General features: G+C 38.6%; 1 protein-coding gene across 1 annotated transcript in view; it reads right to left on the bottom strand.

The window, feature by feature from the left end:
- The window catches only part of LOC128688504 (uncharacterized), a 436,494-nt gene that overhangs the window by 236,383 nt on the left and 177,898 nt on the right, over positions 1-22,213 (bottom strand). The window contains exon 5 of the mRNA XM_070084744.1: positions 22,099-22,177. Coding sequence (XP_069940845.1) covers positions 22,099-22,177 — 79 coding nt within the window. The remainder of the gene's footprint in view (positions 1-22,098; positions 22,178-22,213) is intronic.

Here is a 22,213-nt window from a genome sequence, read left to right as displayed (position 1 = left end):
ATAGAGCGTTGCAATAATTGGTGACAATACTTGAGAAGCTTTTTTGTACATAAAAGCAGGTAAGTTGTTTATGTCTCCTGCCTTGTTTTTAAGGGCGTTTATGATGAGCGTAACTTCTATGGGGTTGGTTGGAGCTAGGAATAGCGTATTTGGGTAGGTACCTATGAGGTAGTCTGATGTCTGTCTGCCAAACCCCTCAAGGAAGGTTCCTTGATGCAGGTGAGGGGCTCTTGATCTAGGGAACGGGATCTGTGCTTCAGTTCCCTAAATTAACCCTGAATACCTTCCATCCTCCCCATAGGCGCTGTATAATCCTACGGGTTTAGCGCTTCCTCCTTAATTATAATAATGTGTGCCAAAAAAAAAAAAAAAACAGTTACAAATGTTCTTGAACGACTACCAGCTACTAACTCCACGTTATTCAGTGTCACCCGAAAATTATTGTTGGGCATGAGCTAGCGAATTTATGGACCTGCAAATGCACCTTCCTAAATCTTGGCCTCAGTTCGAGAACTTTTCTAACAGGTATTTGAATGCTGGATGATCCTTGTCCACTGTAGTTATTTGACGAGACCAAAGTTTAATTTGCAGTGGTGACAATGAAATCTTGTACTTCAAAATCAACGGAGCATTGACAACATTGTTGTCACCAGGAATAAGTGTATAACTTGGTGACAAAATATTATGCCCCCCCCCCCAGGTGGAAACCCTTAAATGTGATGTTCTGTCGTGATTTCAAAGTGTGAGTACAAATCTAAAATGTTTGTGTAAGCGGAATTATGCATTTTGAAATCGTGCGCATAAAGGGTCCGGTGTATATTTATTCTCAAAATATAACAGTGTAATACACAAATACTGCTGTCTACTTCATAATCTACACTCCTTCAAAACATAAAAATCGTGATTGTTAGTTCGTATATTTTTCTTGGTTGTAAAATGTTACCTTGAACATTTAAAATTTGCAATTTCCAAATAAAGGCCTTGAGGAATTTTAATCAAACACTCAAGTTTGAGTCTCCTATATGAGGGCTTTTTGTGTATTTTTTTTAGTAATGTTAATTTTAGTTTACTGGTATTATTGAAAATTAAGCTTATAAGTTACGTAGCGAAACTACTGTAAGAATAACCTTCCTTTGTGATAGTTAGGTCAGAGGTAGCCTCATTAGCGGGAAATTTAATGTTAATTACATAAATGCAATGTATCACCACTTAATTATATTTACCATTTCACTGTATCAAATTTTATCTGAAACTTTAATCTTATAATACATCAGCAGTCACACTGCAGCCTGTACTACACGCTTTCTGTCATGGAAAGTTATTATACATGCTTTCTTTCATATAAAGTTATTATTCACGCTTTCTTTTATGTAAAATAATTTCTTTACATAAGCACATGTTTCTGAGAGTTGGTGTAAGTCAATCCCGCCAGCTACGTCAAACATACTAGTCATGTGGATCTTTCCTTGCTATTTAATGATAGAAAAATGCACCTTAATTATTATAGCCTCGTCTTGTCGATGACGTAATATTTACTAAGATCAGCTGATGTAGACTCATGCCATAGTGCTATTCATCCTCCTCTAATACTAGAGAGACACTCAACCATCTCTGACATTACTTATAATTACTCACCGCAGCCTCCACTAATGGCGATATCGTGGTAACAGAAATAAAACTGGCTGAATTTAACAGGTGTGGAAAACCGAATACCAAACCGGACTTGTATAGCCTAAAGGTCTAAAGAAGAAAGCGTTGAGGTGACTACCACTTGAAATAGTTTTCCAGGGACTGGCCGGCCACCCAGGCAACCAGAGCAACAGAGTGGAAGGTGGGGTGACATTTGGCGAGGTGGGGTGGAGGGTATGGTGAGGATGGCTAAGGTGATGTGATGTGATCTAAGGCGATGTGGGGGTGAGAGTAGGGTGTGGTTGAGTAAAGTGGTGTGATAATAGGGTGTGGCTAGGTGGTGTGATAGTGTGCTGGGGCTAAGTGGGAGAGGACTGGGCGTGGCGGAGTGTAGTGGGGAGGGTGGGGGGATGAGGCTGGGTGAGATGCTGTGAGTGTAGATTGTGGTGGGGTGGAGGGTAAGGTGAGGTGAAGTTGGGCGAGGTGGGGAGTTATCATCCTTGTAATCTATGTCTCCTACGTGTCTGCAGGAGGACCAACAATCAACTTTAGACGAACCGCTGAAGTGCACTTTTTGTCAGCTCGCGTGATAGTCCATGTGACGTTGAGGGCAATTTGCTCAGTTCTTATGGTTGAACAAATAAGCAGTTACGTCATAAGAGAAGGCGAGCGATGTGAAGAAGAAAGTGAGACACACAGCTACACGTACATCTGACTCAAGCACGTTTCTATGATCATAAGAAAAGTAAATGACGTTTCACCTCCTGGAGCATTACTCTTGACATTTAAACAAGATTCTCATCTTGATCTACAATACTGGTAACATCAAACCTACCAGGAAAAACACACTTTCATTCATGTTCAGCACTTTCAGGATGGGGAAAGGGGACAGCATTTCGATAAAAGGCTTTTGCTCCAAGGAATTGGAGCTATACTCCCCTTTCCTGGATCAAACCTTAGTATCTGCCATTTCTTAGGCGCTATATGACACCTATGGGATTAGTGCTTCTTCATGAATATAACAATAATAAATACTATTACTACTAATAATGGAGGGTTGTGCCTGCCCTCACACTGCCGTCTCTCACAACATTCTAAAAAGGTACTTTAAACAGTAACTGGCCCTCATTTGTATTAATTGCTCAGGCAAATATCTTGAATAATATTACTATCGGATAAGCTGCATGACCCTTGTGGGTTTAGCGCTTAGTTTTTATTATGATAATACTATAGGATAAAATTAATTCCATTTTGTTTAGTAATACAATGGTTATCAACAGCTGAACGGGTCTATGACACGCACATTTATTTACAAAAGAACTGGAGGTAAATGGCTCAAAACACAGCAACATAATGCACAAATACTAGAAGATACTAGCAAGTTCACATAACATTAATGTTACCACGAAGTAAAATATATTAAAAAATAAAGTTCTGATGAACGCATAAAGAAGCAACTATATTTTTTCAGCCCTAAAAAATTGCAAATCAAGTTTAGTTGCAGAAGGAATTACACGAGTAATATTGAAGAATAATAATTGAAAGGAATAATATTTCATTAAAGCTGAAGGAAGACTTGGTTTATGCGCCGTCCACCAGCCACTCTTCAAGGGTGGGGACGACTCCATGCCGGTAAAGAGCACTTCAAGGAATTGTAGCTACCCTTCTCCTCGGATCAAATCTGATTACCCCCCCCCCTTCCTCACATTCCCAAGACACTGTGACCCTTACGGGTTTACCGCTTTCCCATGATTATTATGTCATATCCAGTCATTTGAGAATAAAATGTAAGGACTGGACCAGCACAACACCAATTCCTTCATATCAGAGCCATCAACATAACCTGCAAGAGGATGTTATGTCCGTATCAACCAACTTGTGCTTATTATATATTTGGTCCTTTGTAATCTGCCATCAGCGAGATAATCTCAGTCTTGTCTTAGCCAAGCAAAAACTACACCAGACGACACACAAAGGTCATCGCTGCCCTCACTTTGAAAGGAAAATATTAATAATAATCAACAGAACTTGAGCACACTCTGGATACCTCTGATATACAGAAGGGGGAGACAGAGAGACAGACTTCTAAGTAGTCTTGCAAGCCAACTAGTCTTCAATGAAACTGCAGGATTGGCTTAAATTTAATTAGAGAAACTGCATCACGGTTAATGTCCCCCCCCCCAAAAAGAATAGTAATATTCATTTATTAGAAACTACCAACAAAGGAGAAAAGGGAGAGGGTGAGAAACAAGAGGAACAACTTCAGCACCTGAGACATGGAACTGCTACCTCCCTCCCACTATTTGGATATACAAGCAAAGTGTATCCTGTGTCGCGATAAAGTATACCTGAAGAGGGTTTCAGGGATCAACGCCCCCACCCGCGGCCCGGTCTGTGACCAAGCTAAATGCAACAGCTTAAGAACATAAGGAAGAAGGAATACTGCAACAGGCCTACTGACCCATGCGAAGCAGGTCCATGTCCCCCCCCTCGGATTAGCCCAATGACCCACCTAATCAGGTCACTTCCACTTAAGAAAGGAGCACTGCATCAGACCCAGTAGCACAAGCTAGTCAGGTCCAACTCACACTCACCCACTCGTGTATTTATTTAACCTATTTTTAAAGCTACACAACGTTTTAGCCTCTATAACTGTACTTGGGAGTTTGTTCCACTCATCCACAACTATTACCAAACCAGTGCTTTCCTATATTCTTCCTGAATTTGAATTTTTCCAACTTGAAACCATTGTTGCGAGTCCTGTCTTGGCTGGAAATTTTCAGCACGCTATTTACTTCCCCTTTATTTATTCCTGTTTTCCATTTATACATCTTGATCATATCCCCCCTAATTCTACGCCTTTCGAGAGAGTGCAGATTCAGGGCTTCAGTCTATCCTCATAGAGAAGATTTCTGATACATGGGATCATCTTTGTCATTCTCCTCTGTACGTTTTCCAGAGCATTTATATCCATTCTGTAATACGGTGACCAGAACTGAGCAACAGTCTAAATGAGGCCTAACCGAGGATATATAGAGTTGAAGAACAACCTGACGACTATGTGTGTTTCAAGATAAATCCCGAAATACACAATGGCGAACACACATACTCGTGTATGCGCTTGTACACATTAATTAAGCTTTGTTGTGGTTAGATGAAAAATACGAGAGTATAGCAGATTGTTGGCTTTCCGGGTGACGGATAATAGAAAAACTTTACCAGTTGTTTTTGCAGCGCCACACAATTTCTAATATTGCAATACTTCCTTTTCAAGTGGGGTATCACATTTTTCAAAAAATAAGGTTGATGAATTTTTTAGATTTTGCCCGGAGGGGCGAGTTTATTGGACAGCGCCACTCATCCTGTGAGTGAACTAACCTTCATATAGAAAGTATATTTCAACAGAAATAGTTTAAGCCGTTGTCAATAACACCTTTGGCCGTTTCAGAACTCATGTATCACTACCCTCACAAACAGAACCATGTGACAGAATTTTTTTCGATCGCAGTAACAATTCCAGTACTCTTACATGAACTACACTTTTTCCAGTGGACGTACCTCTAGAAGCTTCATCACACTGATATATGTTTGTATCTTGTGGTGCATCTTGTGAGAACACACGTGATATACTATTAACATTGGTGATGTAACACTACAACACTCTCCATCACCATTAGCTTAAAGAGTTTACTTCAAATACTCACTGTTTCAGAACCAGAGTGAAATTTTATTACCCTCGTCCAATTGAAGCTTTGATGGGTTTTGGCAGCAAAGTGGAAAAGTAATTGATAGTTACAGGATATGTATGCGTTGGGGGCTCGTCCCAGTATTATCTCAATAGTAAAATGCAATTATCTTCGTGCGGAAAATGGTTATGGACATGGCGATTTATGACCCATGAACCTAAGTTCGAATTTTACTGTGGCAATGATTTGACACCTTACTACGGAATGCCAATATTTTCAATAATAACAATTTTTACACGTTACCCTAGAAGAGAACTTAACAATCCGTAGTCAGTCAAGTCTACCTTTGCAATGGTTTATATTATCTTTATTTTCTCATCACCAAATAATTAGGATGCTCTCCTGATGTTCCCAACTTTTCCCTAAAAATGATCCAAGTCTACATTTTCTCTGCTCTTGTAGTTGTAGAATGACTTGACTGTATCCGAAAATATTGTGATCATGACATTCATTGCTGTTTCTGTTTTGGCGAATAAATTTTACGTTTCCTCTTCACAGGACAAAAATATATGTAATGAGCAATAATCACATTTTGCTTATCAATATATTAATAATATAAAATAGCTTAAAGTTAATGAACAGGAGACATGCGAGCGACATATCTTCATTTCCCAAGCGTTTCACCTGTGCAGCAGGTTTCTTCAGTCGAAGACTGACTGGTAACACTAGAGAGACGTTCAGTTCCTCAGCCTTGATAGAACCGGAAAAGCAATTTAGATGTGTTCAGTCTCTTTGCCTTGATGGAAGTTGTTCATTCCATAGCGTTGAACATTGAATGGAGTCTTGAGTGATCGACGCTATATTTTTAATTTAAATCAACTAGCGACGTCTTCCTTCACCTACTCTTCTCTTTTCAGCTACACCTTCCCATCCTAACCCCTCTACATTTTTTCTCTACTACTTTCTGCGTCTCTTGTGATCAAACTGTAAGCTTTGCTTATGTAAATCCCTGTATATGTTGACGGCACTAATGACTTATTAGCCAATTATAAAAACAATAATAAATGTATAATATACATATATATCTGAGAGTACAAGCGCCATGTTACATGGCCTCTTCAGATCTTATAGACCCATTAATACATTTTCCAAATCTAACCTCATCAGTGCAGCATCCTAATTTTACCCCCAAAGTACTCGTCTTATCAAAGCCCCGCCTCAACAGGATCTGCTGGACCAGGACATTAATCTCGGGAGAAACATAATGGTCGTTCAAGAGCCTGGCTCGTGACCCCAAGCAGCTTCTAACGTTTACTCTCTGCCCCAAGATAATCTAAGACCATAATGACCATATTTTCGCAGAATCCAATCCACTAGAAGCCCAAGATAAAGGTTAATTAACTTTTTTGGCATTCAAGTCGACAGCACGATTCTTTGTTTTGTGTTTATTATGTGAGACTTTAAGAGCCCAACGACCAGATATTAATAGATGGTATAACCTAACCCTAGTATTAACAGACGTTATTAACTAGGCTTTGTGCTAATAAATTTTATTACCTACCTGGAGGTTATTCCGGAGATCAACGCCCCCGCGGCCCGGTCCATGACCAGGCCTCCCGATGGATCAGGGCCTGATCAACTAGGCTGTTACTGCTGGCCGCACGCAGTCCAACGTACGAGCCACAGCCCGGCTGATCCGGCACTGACTTTAGGTATCTGTCCAGCTCTCTCTTGGAGGCATCCAGGGGTTTATTGGCAATTCCCCTAATGCTTGATGGGAGGCTGTTGAACAGTCTTGGGCCCCGGACACTTATGTGTACCAATGGCGCCCGTACTTTTTATTGGGGGCATTTTGCATCGCCTGCCCAGTCTTTTACTTTAGTAGGGAGTGATTTCTGTGTGCAGATTTGGGACCAGCCCTTCCAAGATTTTCCAAGGTAAAGGATTATTTACAGTGTCAGCCATGACAGTGTCAGCCATGACAGTGTCAGCCATGTCTGGTGTTATGAACTGATGGTAGAAACCAGTCCTGGTTTTATTAATAGATGGTAATACACAGGTTATATGTTATAAATAGATGGTATCACCCAGGTCTGGTATTATTAACAGCTGGTATTCCCTAAACTTGGGGTTAGTAACAGAGGATATTACCAGACCTGTTATTAACTGATGGTATTACTCAGTCCTGATGTTAATAATTGATAATATTTCCAAAGTTTGGCGTTAATAATGATAGTAATACTCCAGTCTGGTGTTATTAAGATAGAATTTCCAAGGTCAAGTGTTATTAATATATATTCCCAAATTTTGGTGTTATTAACGGATGTTATTACTCAGGCTTGGAGAGCAGGAGTCGCGCCTCTTCAGAAAAAAAATGTCATTCTCGTAAAGTTGGTAATTACAAAAAAAATTGGCCTTAGGAAATGGCACTGACTTTTAGTTTGTAAAGAGAAGCTTAGTACAGTGATGGGAGGAGGTTGGTGAATAATGTTGATACAGAGGCACTAACTGAGAGTGTTGCCCAGTTACTTTATTATCTTCCTCTGCCACACATCTGTCAAGCAGTATTTTCATAAATTATTACTTATGATGAATGATTTATTATTAATTGATAAACTGTAAATCATTTTAATTTTACTATTTATATTTAAATATATGTACTATTTTACTAGCGTTTTCTTTATTATTTAATATGCTATACACTTCAACATATGGTTCTGTACCTTCTTAAAGCTCACAGTTATCTAGAGAATACGTTGCTACAATTAACTTTGTTGTTGCAGTATTAGTAGCTTTGTTAACTAAAATTAACTCTGTATATACATTGATCAGTGTATTATACCCTGTGAACTAAAGTGTAACCTCCCCACTCACACTGTCTATCTCACACCCTTCCTAACATTATTGATCGTTCTTTAAAATATCATATACTTTATCTATTTCTAAAACAATTTGTTTATTTAGCTCAAATATATATTCGTACACTATATGAGCATATATTAAACTAGTTATGAACATTAATTAGTATTATTATAGCAGCCACTCAGACACGTTATTCTTGGGTGCTGAGGGTAAAGCAGCCATAACATCAGGTATAAAGGGTCAAGAGAAACCTTCATACCCTCCGCTAATCTGCACATTGCCACAACTACTGCCAACTAAAAAGTGGTGCAGGGTGGCTGTAAAACTTTTTATGGGCGGCGGCGGGCGTGGGAAATGACTGAGGTAGTTCCACCGCCGATGTTGATACTAGAGGACCCAGCCTCCACTAGTCTCACCTTAACGTTTGGTTTACAACGTATTTGGCCACAAGAGTACTGTACGAGTTGTATTATTCTCGTAGCCTCTGGATGACAGGGCCACAAGAATGAAAGACGAAAGAAGGAAAAGGGGAAAAAGAATATGGAAACTGAAAGAAAAATGTAAGACAAGACTGCAAAGAGACGAGTAAGGGAAAATTACTAGAACGAGAGTAGCAACGAGGTGCTTATTATATTAAGAACAAGCACTGTGTATCCCGTTCATGAGGAATTCATCTGGGTTGTCAATCTTTAGGCTGATTAATGATTCACTGAATTTGAGTCAAACTGGCACTTGGGTATTTCACTCATTTCTTTGTCGTGGTCAGTATGTCCCATCTTTATTCAAAGGCCCGGTACTAGATGTTATTTCTGACTCGGATTTTGCATATGTGTAGGAAGAAATGTGTTGTATATCTCTCAATTTCACTTATGACTTACCTCCCTATGTCTTTCCTGGCCTCTGTATAATGTACTTAATTTCAGCTCAGAGTTTTCTAATTCTCCAGCCAGTATTACTTTTCATCAGTCTGGTGCCTCTGAGAAGCTGTTATTCGTCGTTTTCGCCTAAAGAGGGCGCACCTCTCACTTTCCAAACCGCACCTTCTCCTCCGTAATGGTACGTGTCTGGAGCACACTAATACCATTGAGCTTATCCTCTCGATATACTGGTTTACGTCATCATTGATCATATTGCCTTCTCAGCACATTTCAGCAAGTTCACGATTTATTAGCTCCTAGTTGATATCCTTGCTGTTAGAGCTAAATTCCTTGAATATACCCTCATGGATCAGTGTAGTTTGCCGAGTATGGCCAGTAAGTATGCATGTCCTAATTTCTATTAGGTTGTGGTCTGAATTTACTGTCTTTTATACTATGATGTTCTAAATCAAGTCTAAAGTATTTTCTAGTCTGGTCAGTTCTGCTATTTGCTGGTATAAGGCGAATTTGTTACAGTCTCAGTAGTTCAATTGCGAGAGATTGTTCGTCCAAACCAGCTCCTGGGATCCTTTCTGCTGTTACTGTCTTCCATTTTAATTGTCTAATCAAAAGTATAAATTTGGGGCTGGGTTTGATAAGTCTTTAAGACAGTACTCAATTTCCAAAAGTTTGTCTAAGAACTGCTGGGAAGTTGATAAACTAGACACATGTGCAACACTTGGGTATCTTTAATAGGGAAACGTTTTGCCACACTGGCTTCATCAGTCCATACAAAGGAGAATGGTGAAGAACAGGAGTAGTTTGAGGTAATCAGTCCCTCAGCCTGGAGTCGATGTAATCAGTCCATCAATCTTGAAAAGAGTACAGGAATGTCAGACACAGCAACATCTTGGGATCTTAATACAAGGAATTCTTCACTTGCCTAACCTTGAGGTATGACCTTCCACATTTGGATTTGTCAAATGTGATACCACCTACGATTGCTGCACCTCACCTGCCTCACCTCCTTCGTGCATATGCTGGACTGATTACATTGACTCCAGGCTGAGGGATTGATTACCTCAAACTTCTGCTCTTCACCATGCTCCTTTGTATGGACTGATGAAGCCACTGTGGCGCGAAACGTTTTCTCAATAAAGATAACCAAGTGTTGCACATGTGTCTAATTTATTAACTTGTCGGTTCTCTAAACCATTTATCTACATTGCTGAGAAGTTGCATGTAGTAGTTTACAGCAATTGCAGTAATTAGATTTTGATTTTCAATTTTACCACTTCATTCGTGATATTAAGTAACTAGGTGCATATAAGCGACTCGACATATAGACCCACCTTCCCCTGTCTGTTTTTCCGGTTGCATCTGAGTAGACGTACAACCTGCAAACTTTGTATTTGACTCAGTGAGGACACCGATGACAAACGGTATTTTGTTGTTACTCGGTTCAAGACCCTGAATGGTTGCAAAAACAAATGAAGTTATGTTGTTTGTCACTGAGCTGAGGGGCTTTTTTTTAGTTGGATTCAGTATGTGTGGCTCTGGCTCTGTTTCCAGTGGGTTCGATTCCAGCGCAGGATGGTACATAGGTGCTTATATTCCTACCATTTCTTGCCATTCTCTTTCGTTTTCTGGAGCTAAAAATAACTGCTTCCTTTATAGTTGTAATTTTTATAATGAATTATACGTTAATGTTTTATGCGCCTCATTCCCCTTATATGGAATGCTGAGCAGTTTGTATCATAGTAATATCTCTAATTTATTGAGTCACTGTATATGTGCAAGTCTTGAAATGACGTTCCTTTATTAAACAGAGTACTGCATTTCCTTGGGTGATCATATTGACATTCCATTTATTTTTCCAGTTGGTCCGAATCTGTAGATTCCCCAGGCGCAGTGCTGACACACTTGGTTGTTTATAGCCCTGTTTTATTGTGTCGAGGTTGGGGACCATTTTGTTTACAGTGACTGTAACCGACTCCTGTGCTACTAAATCTGTAATGGTGTCTGGGGGTAAAATCTGTAATGGGGTCTGTAGTAGTCTGTAGCCGAATTTGTAGTAGGGATGGAGGCTGTGGGGGTGCTGTTCCGGTTACATGTATCTCTTCCCATGAGACTACATTCATATCCGAGTCATTTTCTGCAGTTTAAATACTTTGAATATTGTTGTTAACAGATTTTCTTTCACATTCCCGCTCTGAAGAAGTCGCCCCTCCAATTTGCTGGCTCCCGATTCCTGTAACTGTCTTTTCCTCCCGCGTATCAGGTAAGCTATCCAAGAAAAGTCGTGTGTCTTCAGGATTACTTCTGCTCAGTGTCCTCTTTAGCACTTTCGCGAAAAATGTCCAAAGCCCCGTATCCTTGCTGCAAATACAGAAGCACCTCTTTAAATTAATGTTATTTATGGAACAGTTTTTACTTTTATACAGGAGACATGGTATTTAGACAAGCATAAGTTACACGTAACCTTTATTGTTTTTCCAGGATCCCTTCACACGTTCCACAAGTTATGCCATCCTGTCAGTATCCGATCAACAATCCAGGATAGCTCACAAATTCTAACTAAAGTGTACCTAAACATCAGGCAACTTCTTCACCCTAGGCACCGGTGAATGTATTTTCCTAGTATGTTCGTTCTATTAATTAATGCTATACTATTTTAGGTCATTCTATTTCAACTATTTTGCTGCTTCTTGTATACAGGGAAGACTTTGCAACATGGTGCTTTACAACGCTTGTCAGAGCATGTGCTTGGCTGCAAGTTGCTCTTATGTAACAATAATAATATACTTCGAGTAACTGGGTCTGTCTGTGGAAATACAGGGGAGAAATTAAGAGAGAGGAAAGAGGTGAGAAGTTAAGAATTTACGAAGGAGAGAAGGAAGAAATTATGAGTAAGATAATGAGAGGGGAGAACTAAAGATAGCAGGCAGAAAAGGGGAATACGTTAAATGAGAAGAAAAATCCTCCAATTCAGCTGCTGAAGCCTGAAACATTACGGTAAATTGCTGTAACGGCCCATAAATAAAGCTCTCACCCTTATACATGACCTTCGTGTCCCCTTCCAATACATCTTCACTTACTTTTCCCCTCAACTCAATACCAGACGCGGCAATGGTATTTCAATTATCAACACGAGACAATTCCCGCAGTAATGGTGTTACAAGCATCTAGCATTAGTACATGACAGATTTGTGTATCATCAGTAATACAATACAGTATAATTTAACCTTTATTTTTCTCAAAAGCAAACCTAGAACACAGAGGTGGTGACTTACAACATCTATACATCAGTAAAATTAATATATATAGCTTATATTCCTCACAGTGTTTTTTAAAAACCATCAAATTTTCTACAACTACCGCTACTCTGTGTTAAAAGTACTGTGTACTTTGATGCAGAATCTGCAGGTTCAAGCCGTCCTCTGCTCTCACATAATGTTTGAAAAATAATTCATTTCGCTCATTCGCGAGATATATATACATATACATACATATATATATATATATATATATATATATATATATATATATATATAAGATCACAGTAAACAGGTGATTTCAGAATATGCAAAACAACCACTCTGAAAGAATAGAGAAATTCCAAGCGCTTTCGTGACTACTCACATTATCAAGGAACTATGAAAGTAAAGCATCCAAGGAAGCTATATAAGGGGTCTGGCCAACACCTCACTATCAGATCCCACAACGGTTAAACACCTGACGTGCGCCGTCCCAACTGGACAGGTCCTTTGCACAACTCACCAACAAACTATTCTACCCAAGAAAATTTAAAAATTATTATTTGTCCAGTGTATTATTAAATTCTTCCCGAATTCTATTAATTATAAGTGAATCTAATTTATATAAACCAAAGGAAATATTCATATTATTGTCAAAACTGCTTTTTATGAAACAATATTCAATTATATTCCTGTCGACCATGGACTTGCTTGATACTACTTTCTCAACTTTTTGAAAATCAACTGGATGGTTAAAATCTCTTACATGAATAAATAGAGCATTGGAATCTTGTCCAGTTCTAATGCTATATTTATGTTGTTTTAATCTTAGTTCGAGATTTTTACCAGTTTGACCGTAATAAACTTTATCGCAAATTTTACAAGGAATCTTAGACATCCATCAGCATTTTGGGGGGAATTCTTTATCAAAAGTTTTTTTACTGTATCAAGATTTTTGAATACAACTTTAATATTAAAAGTCTTAAGAAGAGAAGGCATATCAACCAAGTTTTCATGGTAAGGGAGAACCAACATATTTTTAGTTGAATAAGGCTGGTTGTCCCTTTTTGGATTGTAAAAAGTATTTCTAGCAACTTTAAAAGATTTATCAATTACATTTCTTGGGTATTTTAAATCATTACCAATTTGTTTACGAAAGTTCCTGTTGATGATTTATTAAGTTTCTTATCTGAAGAACTCTTTAACTATGATTTACCATTGCCAGTTCCTACTATCATTAAACTTATTAAACTTTGCATTGTTGATGCAAAATTTGTATTTAATGATAAGTTTTACACATGGAAGTTTGGTATGGCAATGGGAAATCCTCTTTCACCTGTTCTTAGTAACCTATACATGGAATTTTTTGAAACAAGGTTGCTTAACACAATCCTCCCTAGTAGAGCTAAATGGTTCAGATATGTTGATGATATTTTGTGTCTTATGCCCAAAAATGTAGATATACACCATTTCCTTGGAAAATTAAATAGCTTAGCCCATTCTATAAACTTTACTGTTGAGTTTGAAGAAAATAACTCATTACCTCTTCTAGATGTTTTAATTATTAAGGGTAATAATGAATTCAAATTTAAAAATTACAGAAAACCTACAAATAACTGTTCCTATGACCACTATTATTCCTCGCATCAAGATAGTTTGACTATCTTGATGCGAGGAATAATAGTGGACATAGGAACAGTTATTTGTAGGTTTTCTGTAATTTTTAAATTTGAATTCATTATTACCCTTAATAATTAAAACATCTAGAAGAGGCAATGAGTTATTTTCTTCAAACTCAACAGTAAAGTTTATAGAATGGGCTAAGCTATTTAATTTTCCAAGGAAATGGTGTATATCTACATTTTTGGGCATAAGAGACAAAATATCAACATATCTGAACCATTTAGCTCTACTAGGGAGGATTGTGTTAAGCAACCTTGTTTCAAAAAATTCCATGTATAGGTTACTAAGAACAGGTGAAAGAGGATTTCCCATTGCCATACCAAACTTCCAAGTGTAAAACTTATCATTAAATACAAATTTTGCATCAACAATGCAAAGTTTAATAAGTTTAATGATAGTAGGAACTGGCAATGGTAAATCATAGTTAAAGAGTTCTTCAGATAAGAAACTTAATAAATCATCAACAGGAACTTTCGTAAACAAATTGGTAATGATTTAAAATACCCAAGAAATGTAATTGATAAATCTTTTAAAGTTGCTAGAAATACTTTTTACAATCCAAAAAGGGACAACCAGCCTTATTCAACTAAAAATATGTTGGTTCTCCCTTACCATGAAAACTTGGTTGATATGCCTTCTCTTCTTAAGACTTTTAATATTAAAGTTGTATTCAAAAATCTTGATACAGTAAAAAAACTTTTGATAAAGAATTCCCCCCAAAATGCTGATGGATGTGTCTAAGATTCCTTGTAAAATTTGCGATAAAGTTTATTACGGTCAAACTGGTAAAAATCTCGAACTAAGATTAAAACAACATAAATATAGCATTAGAACTGGACAAGATTCCAATGCTCTATTTATTCATGTAAGAGATTTTAACCATCCAATTGATTTTCAAAAAGTTGAGAAAGTAGTATCAAGCAAGTCCATGGTCGACAGGAATATAATTGAATCTTGTTTCATAAAAAGCAGTTTTGACAATATGAATATTTCCTTTGGTTTATATAAATTAGATCCATTTATAATTAATAGAATTTGGGAAGAATTTAATAATACACTGGACAAATAATAATTTTTAAATTTTCTTGGGTAGAATAGTTTGTTGGTGAGATGTGCAAAGGACCTGTCCAGTTGGGCCGGCGCGCGTCATGTGTTTAACCGTTGTGGGATCTGATAGTGAGGTGTTGGCCAGACCCCTTATATAGCTTCCTTGGATGCTTTACTTTCATAGGTCCTTGATAATGTGAGTAGTCACGAAAGCGCTTGGAATTTCTCTATTCTTTCAGAGTGGTTGTTTTGCACATTATATATATATATATAAATTTTTTTATTAACACACTGGCCGATTCCCACCAAGGCAGGGTGGCCCGAAAAAGAAAAACTTTCACCATCATTCACTCCATCACTGTCTTGCCAGAAGGGTGCTTTACACTACAGTTTTTAAACTGCAACATTAACACTCCTCCTTCAGAGTGCAGGCACTGTACTTCCCATCTCCAGGACTCAAGTCCGGCCTGCCGGTTTCCCTGAATCCCTTCATAAATGTTACTTTGCTCACACTCCAACAGCACGTCAAGTATTAAAAACCATTTGTCTCCATTCACTCCTATCAAACACGCTCACGCATGCCTGCTGGAAGTCCAAGCCCCTCGCACACAAAACCTCCTTTACCCCCTCCCTCCAACCTTTCCAAGGCCGACCCCTACCCCGCCTTCCTTCCACTACAGACTGATACACTCTTGAAGTCATTCTGTTTCGCTCCATTCTCTCTACATGTCCGAACCACCTCAACAACCCTTTGATAATCCCGCACCTCCTCCTAACTTCCAAACTACGAATTCTCTGCATTATATTCACACCACACATTGCCCTCAGACATGACATCTCCACTGTCTCTAGCCTTCTCCTCGCTGCAACATTCATCACCCATGCTTCACACCCATATAAGAGCGTTAGTAAAACTATACTCTCATACATTCCCCTCTTTGCCTCTAAGGACAAAGTCCTTTGTCTCCACGGACTCCTTAGTGCACCGCTCACCCTTTTCCCCTCATCAATTCTATGATTCACCTCATCTTTCACAGACCCATCCGCTGACACGTCCACTCCCAAATATCTGAATACATTCACCTCCTCCATACTCTCTCCCTCCAATCTGATATCCAATCTTTCATCACCTAATCTTTTTGTTATCCTCATAACCTTACTCTTTCCTGTATTCACTTTTAATTTTCTTCTTTTGCATACCCTACCAAATTCATCCACCAACCTCTGCAACTTCTCTTCAGAATCTCCCAAGAGCACAGTGTCATCAGCAAAGAGCAACTGTGACAACTCCCACTTTATGTGTGATTCTTTATCTTTTAACTCCACGCCTCTTGCCAAGACCCTCGCATTTACTTCTCTTACAACCCCATCTATAAATATATTAAACAACCATGGTGACACGACACATCCTTGTCTAAGGCCTACTTTTACTGGGAAATAATCTCCCTCTTTCCTACATACTCTAAACTTGAGCCTCACTATCCTAGTAAAAACTCTTCACTGCTTTCAGTAACCTACCTCCTACACCATACACTTGCAACATCTGCCACATTGCCCCCCTATCCACCCTGTCATACGCCTTTTCCAAATCCATAAATGCCACAAAAACCTCTTTAGCCTTATCTAAATACATACATATATATATATATATATATATAATATATATATATATATATATATATATATATATATATATATATATATATATGCGCGCAAAGGAAGCCACACGGCCTTTCACATTATTCGTACTTCGTCAAAAGCTATGAAGTGTTGCAAGGCTTCCAACAGACAGGTGTAGGGGAAAATTCTGGGGTAAGGCAGCGTGTCCGACGCATAGTCCGTCATGCAAGAGACAGGACGGGCCATGCTAGCTAGCCAACCACAGCCAGCCAGTCAGCCAGCCACAGACAGCCAGCCACAGATAGCCAGCCACAGCCAGCCAGTCAGCCAGCCACAGACAGCTAGCCAACCACAGCCAGCCAGCCAGCCAGCCAGCCACAGACAGCTAGCCAGCCAGTCAGCCAGCCACAGACAGCTAGCCAACCACAGCCAGCCAATCAGCCACAGATAGCAATCCAGCCACAAACAGCTTGCCAGCCACAGCCAGAGAGCCAGTCAACTACAGATAGTAAGCCAGCCACAGCCAGCCAGTCAGTCAGTCAACTACAGATAGCTAGCCAGCCCGGAGTAATGAGAGCAATCCGAGACGGGCACTTAACCTTCGCCATTTGTCCTCCGGCACTTGGTCCTACTCCTGACGCAGGACAGTATCCTCCCCAATCCACTCCGACCCCTTAACACTTAAAAACGTGTCTTATTGGTCAAATAAAATACCTGCCGATATCGTTTAACAAGCTACTAAGTTTTACCATATTTCCTACTTTAAAAACCTCCTTTAATTTTAGTGACAAAATAATCGAACTTTTCCAATGGATATAGTTTAAAAGTAAGCATATATAAATGGATAAAACATGAAATACTATTAACAGCCCATACGCTGCATATCTATTTTAGACAAGTGTGGAAAATGCTGTATATTTTCCGAAAATAGTGTATTTTGTATGTAAATTAGTATAATACATTGTAGGTAATAAAAAATAATTTGTAAATAAAGAACGAGCGAAATTGGCGAGTGTCGCTGGAGAAGGGAGACGCCATTGTTTTGAACTGGCCAAGAGAAACGTTGGTGAAAATCTGAAGAATTTTCGTCGCTCTAGAGATTATATTGGGCTTAAAACCTCTCAAATAGGAGCTGAAATTGTTGGAATTGCAGATCTGCAGAACGTGAGAATTAGGAGACTGGACAGGACTCCGTAATTAGATGGAAACAGGATAAAATTGCCACAGCTGAGTGATGTCTATATTTATGTTGAAATTCTGGCCAGTATTTTCTTCATAATTTAGGCAGGGGTTTGTGTACGACATACCAAGTAATCTCAAGACTAATTGGCGAGTGGTATTAAAATAAATTCTCCTTCAATGTATATGTAGTAATTTTTTAAACTTAACATACAGTCCACATATTTATATTAATGTTGTACCAGAATTCCTAGTGATGTATATTTTAGTTGAAATTAATATAGGTTCAGAGTGACTTGTGGAGAAAGATTGTAGTAGGTATCGAAGGGGGACATTTTTTGCTACCTAGGTGTTCTAAAATTCCTACATGTCTCTGTAACTCTGTAACTGTAACTTTGTTACCATTTACTGATATGTATCTAATGAGTTACATCCAGGTAAATTTAATTTTCCATAACAAGAGCACTTCAAGTATCCATGGAAGTTGTATGACATGACGTTCCTTTAAGTACCCTCCAATATAATCTCGTAATAAAATTAATGGTAACGGCAACTGTTATATTAGAAATCTTTTGTTTATCAGCCAGACAGCACTAAGTAGGAAGGAAGGATTATATTTACTCTTGAAACCTTCTTAGTTAAAAACTGTTATAATAATCCTAAATTAAACAATCTGGATACTAGGCTATGACTTGAACTCTGCCATCACAATACAACTATGGTTGCCATAATAACGACCTTCACTCCCCAACTTATTTGTAAAAGATATAATTATACAAATTATAAATTTGTAAATAATGTATACTTAAGTTAACTCCTGTTAACATGATTTTGTCATTCTCGCATTAAGATCCACAAGATGGATACAGAGTCCACAATAATAAACCAGCTGCTTTGGCAGCAAAATTCACATATTATGCAACAAAACAAATGATAATTAAGATGCGACAAACACGTACGTAACAAAAATATTTTGTCTGAAAAAATTATGCTCCGACGGACGAGTTTATTAAGTAAGGTTTGTTTTCCGAGTGAAACGGAAGCTTGTTAAATGTGGCAAGACTGCTTTTTTTTTTTTTACATTGCATAAATCACTGCCAAGCCATTAGCAGACATCAACTATATCCTTGACTCCTGAAACGTTCAACTAAAGTTTAAATGATCTAATTTCGGTAAGTCCCGCATTTCTTGTACAATATTAGGACGCACAGGTATGTGTTTATATTAATCAGTGCTAGTTTCTTTTTCCGACTACTGGGCGATCCGAGAAAGATATCCCTACATCCCATTAAGCTCAAGTTATGATAATTTTTAAAGGGGTGGACCGGTAAGCCAGCGGAAGGCCTCTGTCAGATGACCAAAAGCTCCAGGTGCGGGTCATCATATGACTAAGATCCGCGTCAGGAAACAGTTGTCCTATTTCCTGACAAACCTTATCCAACCATTCAGCCCAACCAACTTTGTACTATTCTGCACTCTGCACACAGTGCAGTTTAAGCTTCTAATGCAATTAAATATCGACGTTGAAAATGTTAAGCCAATTATAAGAGTTATTCACAAGATATTACATATCCCAGTTTCTTCAATATGGAAGGCAAACTGACACTTACACAGCCCAAACAAAACTCAAACTTTCCACTAAGATACACCAGCCTGAAAGCTTAAAGGCAAGCAGAAGAGGAATTGCCTTCTTATCGCGCGCAGATCAATATTCCCAAACAAACCAAGAATTTAAGCTTGAAGCCACTGATAAGTTGCATTCTCAAGTTACTGGCATTGGAGATTTAAAGACGATCGTGTGTGTCATTCACAAGTTATTGCGTGACAACAACTATTTAAATTTTCCCGCTTCTGTAATAAAATTTACAACTTGGCACCAACACTGCCCAATATAAATCTAAGTTTTCTTTTTAGTAAGAAACACCAGTGTCTAGATTTGAAGCCGGTCAGAAGAGGCATCCTCCAGTCAGTACACAGAAATCAGTTCGTTAGCTAAAATTTGCAACTTAAAACCTATCCAACTCAAAAGCAATAGAACGCTTCCTTAGAAATAAACAGTGCAAAAAGTTAGATGCCCAGAAAGGCATATCCCCTTTGGGGATATTTAAATAGCAACAGTATTGCTTCTATATTGGTGTATCTGTTACATTCTAAGATACAATGATGAAGAGCAAATTAACGAAATTTTATCGACTCGGCAAGAACACGAAGCACCAATAAACACAACACCCATTACCAATAAATGCGCAACCCAGTATCTGTCACCATTACAACGACCCCTATTACCAAACCTACCACCACCACCACAACCATCAACCACTACCGTCGCCCCCACCACTACCACCACCACTACCACCACCACTACCACCACAACCACCACCCGGCAAACAAGCCATCCTCGCCACACTACTCCATTAAACTTCAACAAATCACTTTAGGGGAACTCTCGCGTTCTCATTTTCAAATTCATGACCGTGTTTTTCTTTTGAACTTTATGCTAGGTTTAGAAACTATGTAGTTTAAACCACCTCAACACATCCCATACCCTTCCATCCTTACTCTCCTACACCTGCAACATAAATTACCTTCTTCTATTTGAGATAAACATTTTACTATCATCAAAAATAATAGGAACGTGCACGAGCCAATATTAGGAGAGTGTTGAATGTGTTCGCTATAAGGAGTTCGTAGTGTAATTCCGTCTTATGCAGATTTAGCGAGACACCCTTCTCCGGGGTAATGGCTTGGCGGGGGATGAACCCGCCAATGAACATGCAAGTTATGGTCGATTATCCTGTGTAATGCCACAAGCAGAACGCCCTCACTAACTAGATGGGCTAAAATCCCACTCGCCTGGCCTAAACTTCCTTCCCCACATCACCAAAATGACTTTTTCTCTAAACATTATTCCCGAGCCTAGTACTTTTTCACTTCTTTGCTGCTCCTGGTGGTAACTTTCCTAGTCGAGTGACTATGCTTATTATTTCTTTGATAATACACTTTAATTCAATCAGTATTGTTTTCCATTTATTGATATCAATATCAAGTTAAAGCAGTATTCTTAAGATACACAGATATTTTGAAGATTAATACACTTAAACATACACAATTCTGTAATCCATAAATCATCATTAAGTATTCATTAAGTCAATGATGATATTCTCGATCTCCTGTTAACCTGATGAACATTAAAATGGTATAAAATACCGACAGATTGTTAGGTAAGACACATATGCAACAGTTAGGTATCTTTATTTCGAAACGTTTCGCCTACACAGTAGGCTTCAACTTTTCTGTACTCGACTGAAGAAGCCTACTGTGTAGGCGAAACGTTTCGAAATAAAGATACCTAACTGTTGCATATGTGTCTTACCTAACACTCCTGTTAACCTCATGAAACATATGTAACTAATGTCGACTTTGTTATCGTTCCGGGATTCATGGTCCCTGCAGCCCGCTGTTACACTGGTCAGTCATGTTGGAACACTCTCCACAGTCCAGCCTAGATACCACTGGCCGACTTATCAAGAACAGTTTGCAAGAACTTGTCAAGTTCCCTCTTAAAGACAAGGTATGCTGGTAATTATCCTTTTATTTGAAGGGTATTAGAAACCTTTTACATTGCCATTTATGCTTATTAGGTTGGCCTTAGTGTAATTTTGCACTCCTGCTTTTCACGGGGCTCTTTGTTTTGCACTACCATTAACTGATACAGGCAATTCCATACATGAACAGAAATTAGATACTTTTATTAAGTAACCTTTTACAATTTTGACAACTTTATATAAGGTGGTTCGATTGCAGCTTTATTCCAGTCTCTATGTTACAGGTGACTTAAAAGATAATCATCACTGACTTGGCATCTCTGTTTTGTATAGTCTTGTTAGCCAGCTTATCAAGTTTCTTTCCATCTGATATTATTAACAGAGAAACAATAAACCCACAAGGGTCAAGACCTACTGAATGAGAAAGGTGGGGGTAATCAGTTTTGATCTACGGAGTTGAGGGTAGTTCCAATCCCTTGGATCAAGAGTCCTTCACCAGCATCAAGACAGCTCCCCCCCCCCTCCGCAGGTCTTTGCAATTGTAAGAGTACAACTGTGTTCACTGAACGTAATATATTCCGACCTCCAAATCCCTTACATTCCTCATCTGTTCTATGGACTGCAGTTCAACACTTATTACTCGTGCTAGCACAATAATGTGTCCAAAATTCTCCCCCACGCCTTAAAATTCTCTACAGGCACCTCCAACAAGTGTAATATTCACAGAACTTACCTAGTGATTTCCTCCACCAGCTTGCACGGGTCAGCTGCGTAGAACTTTACACTAAAGTACAGTGTAAAGGGAGACGTTCCTGTAAAAAGGAAAAGTATTTTAATATTTATACATC

Source organism: Cherax quadricarinatus, chromosome 13 (assembly GCF_038502225.1).
Source record: "Cherax quadricarinatus isolate ZL_2023a chromosome 13, ASM3850222v1, whole genome shotgun sequence".
Taxonomy (NCBI): domain Eukaryota; kingdom Metazoa; phylum Arthropoda; class Malacostraca; order Decapoda; family Parastacidae; genus Cherax; species Cherax quadricarinatus.
The sequence above is the reverse complement of the archived record's forward strand: the minus strand, read 5'-3'. Positions and strand labels throughout refer to the sequence as shown.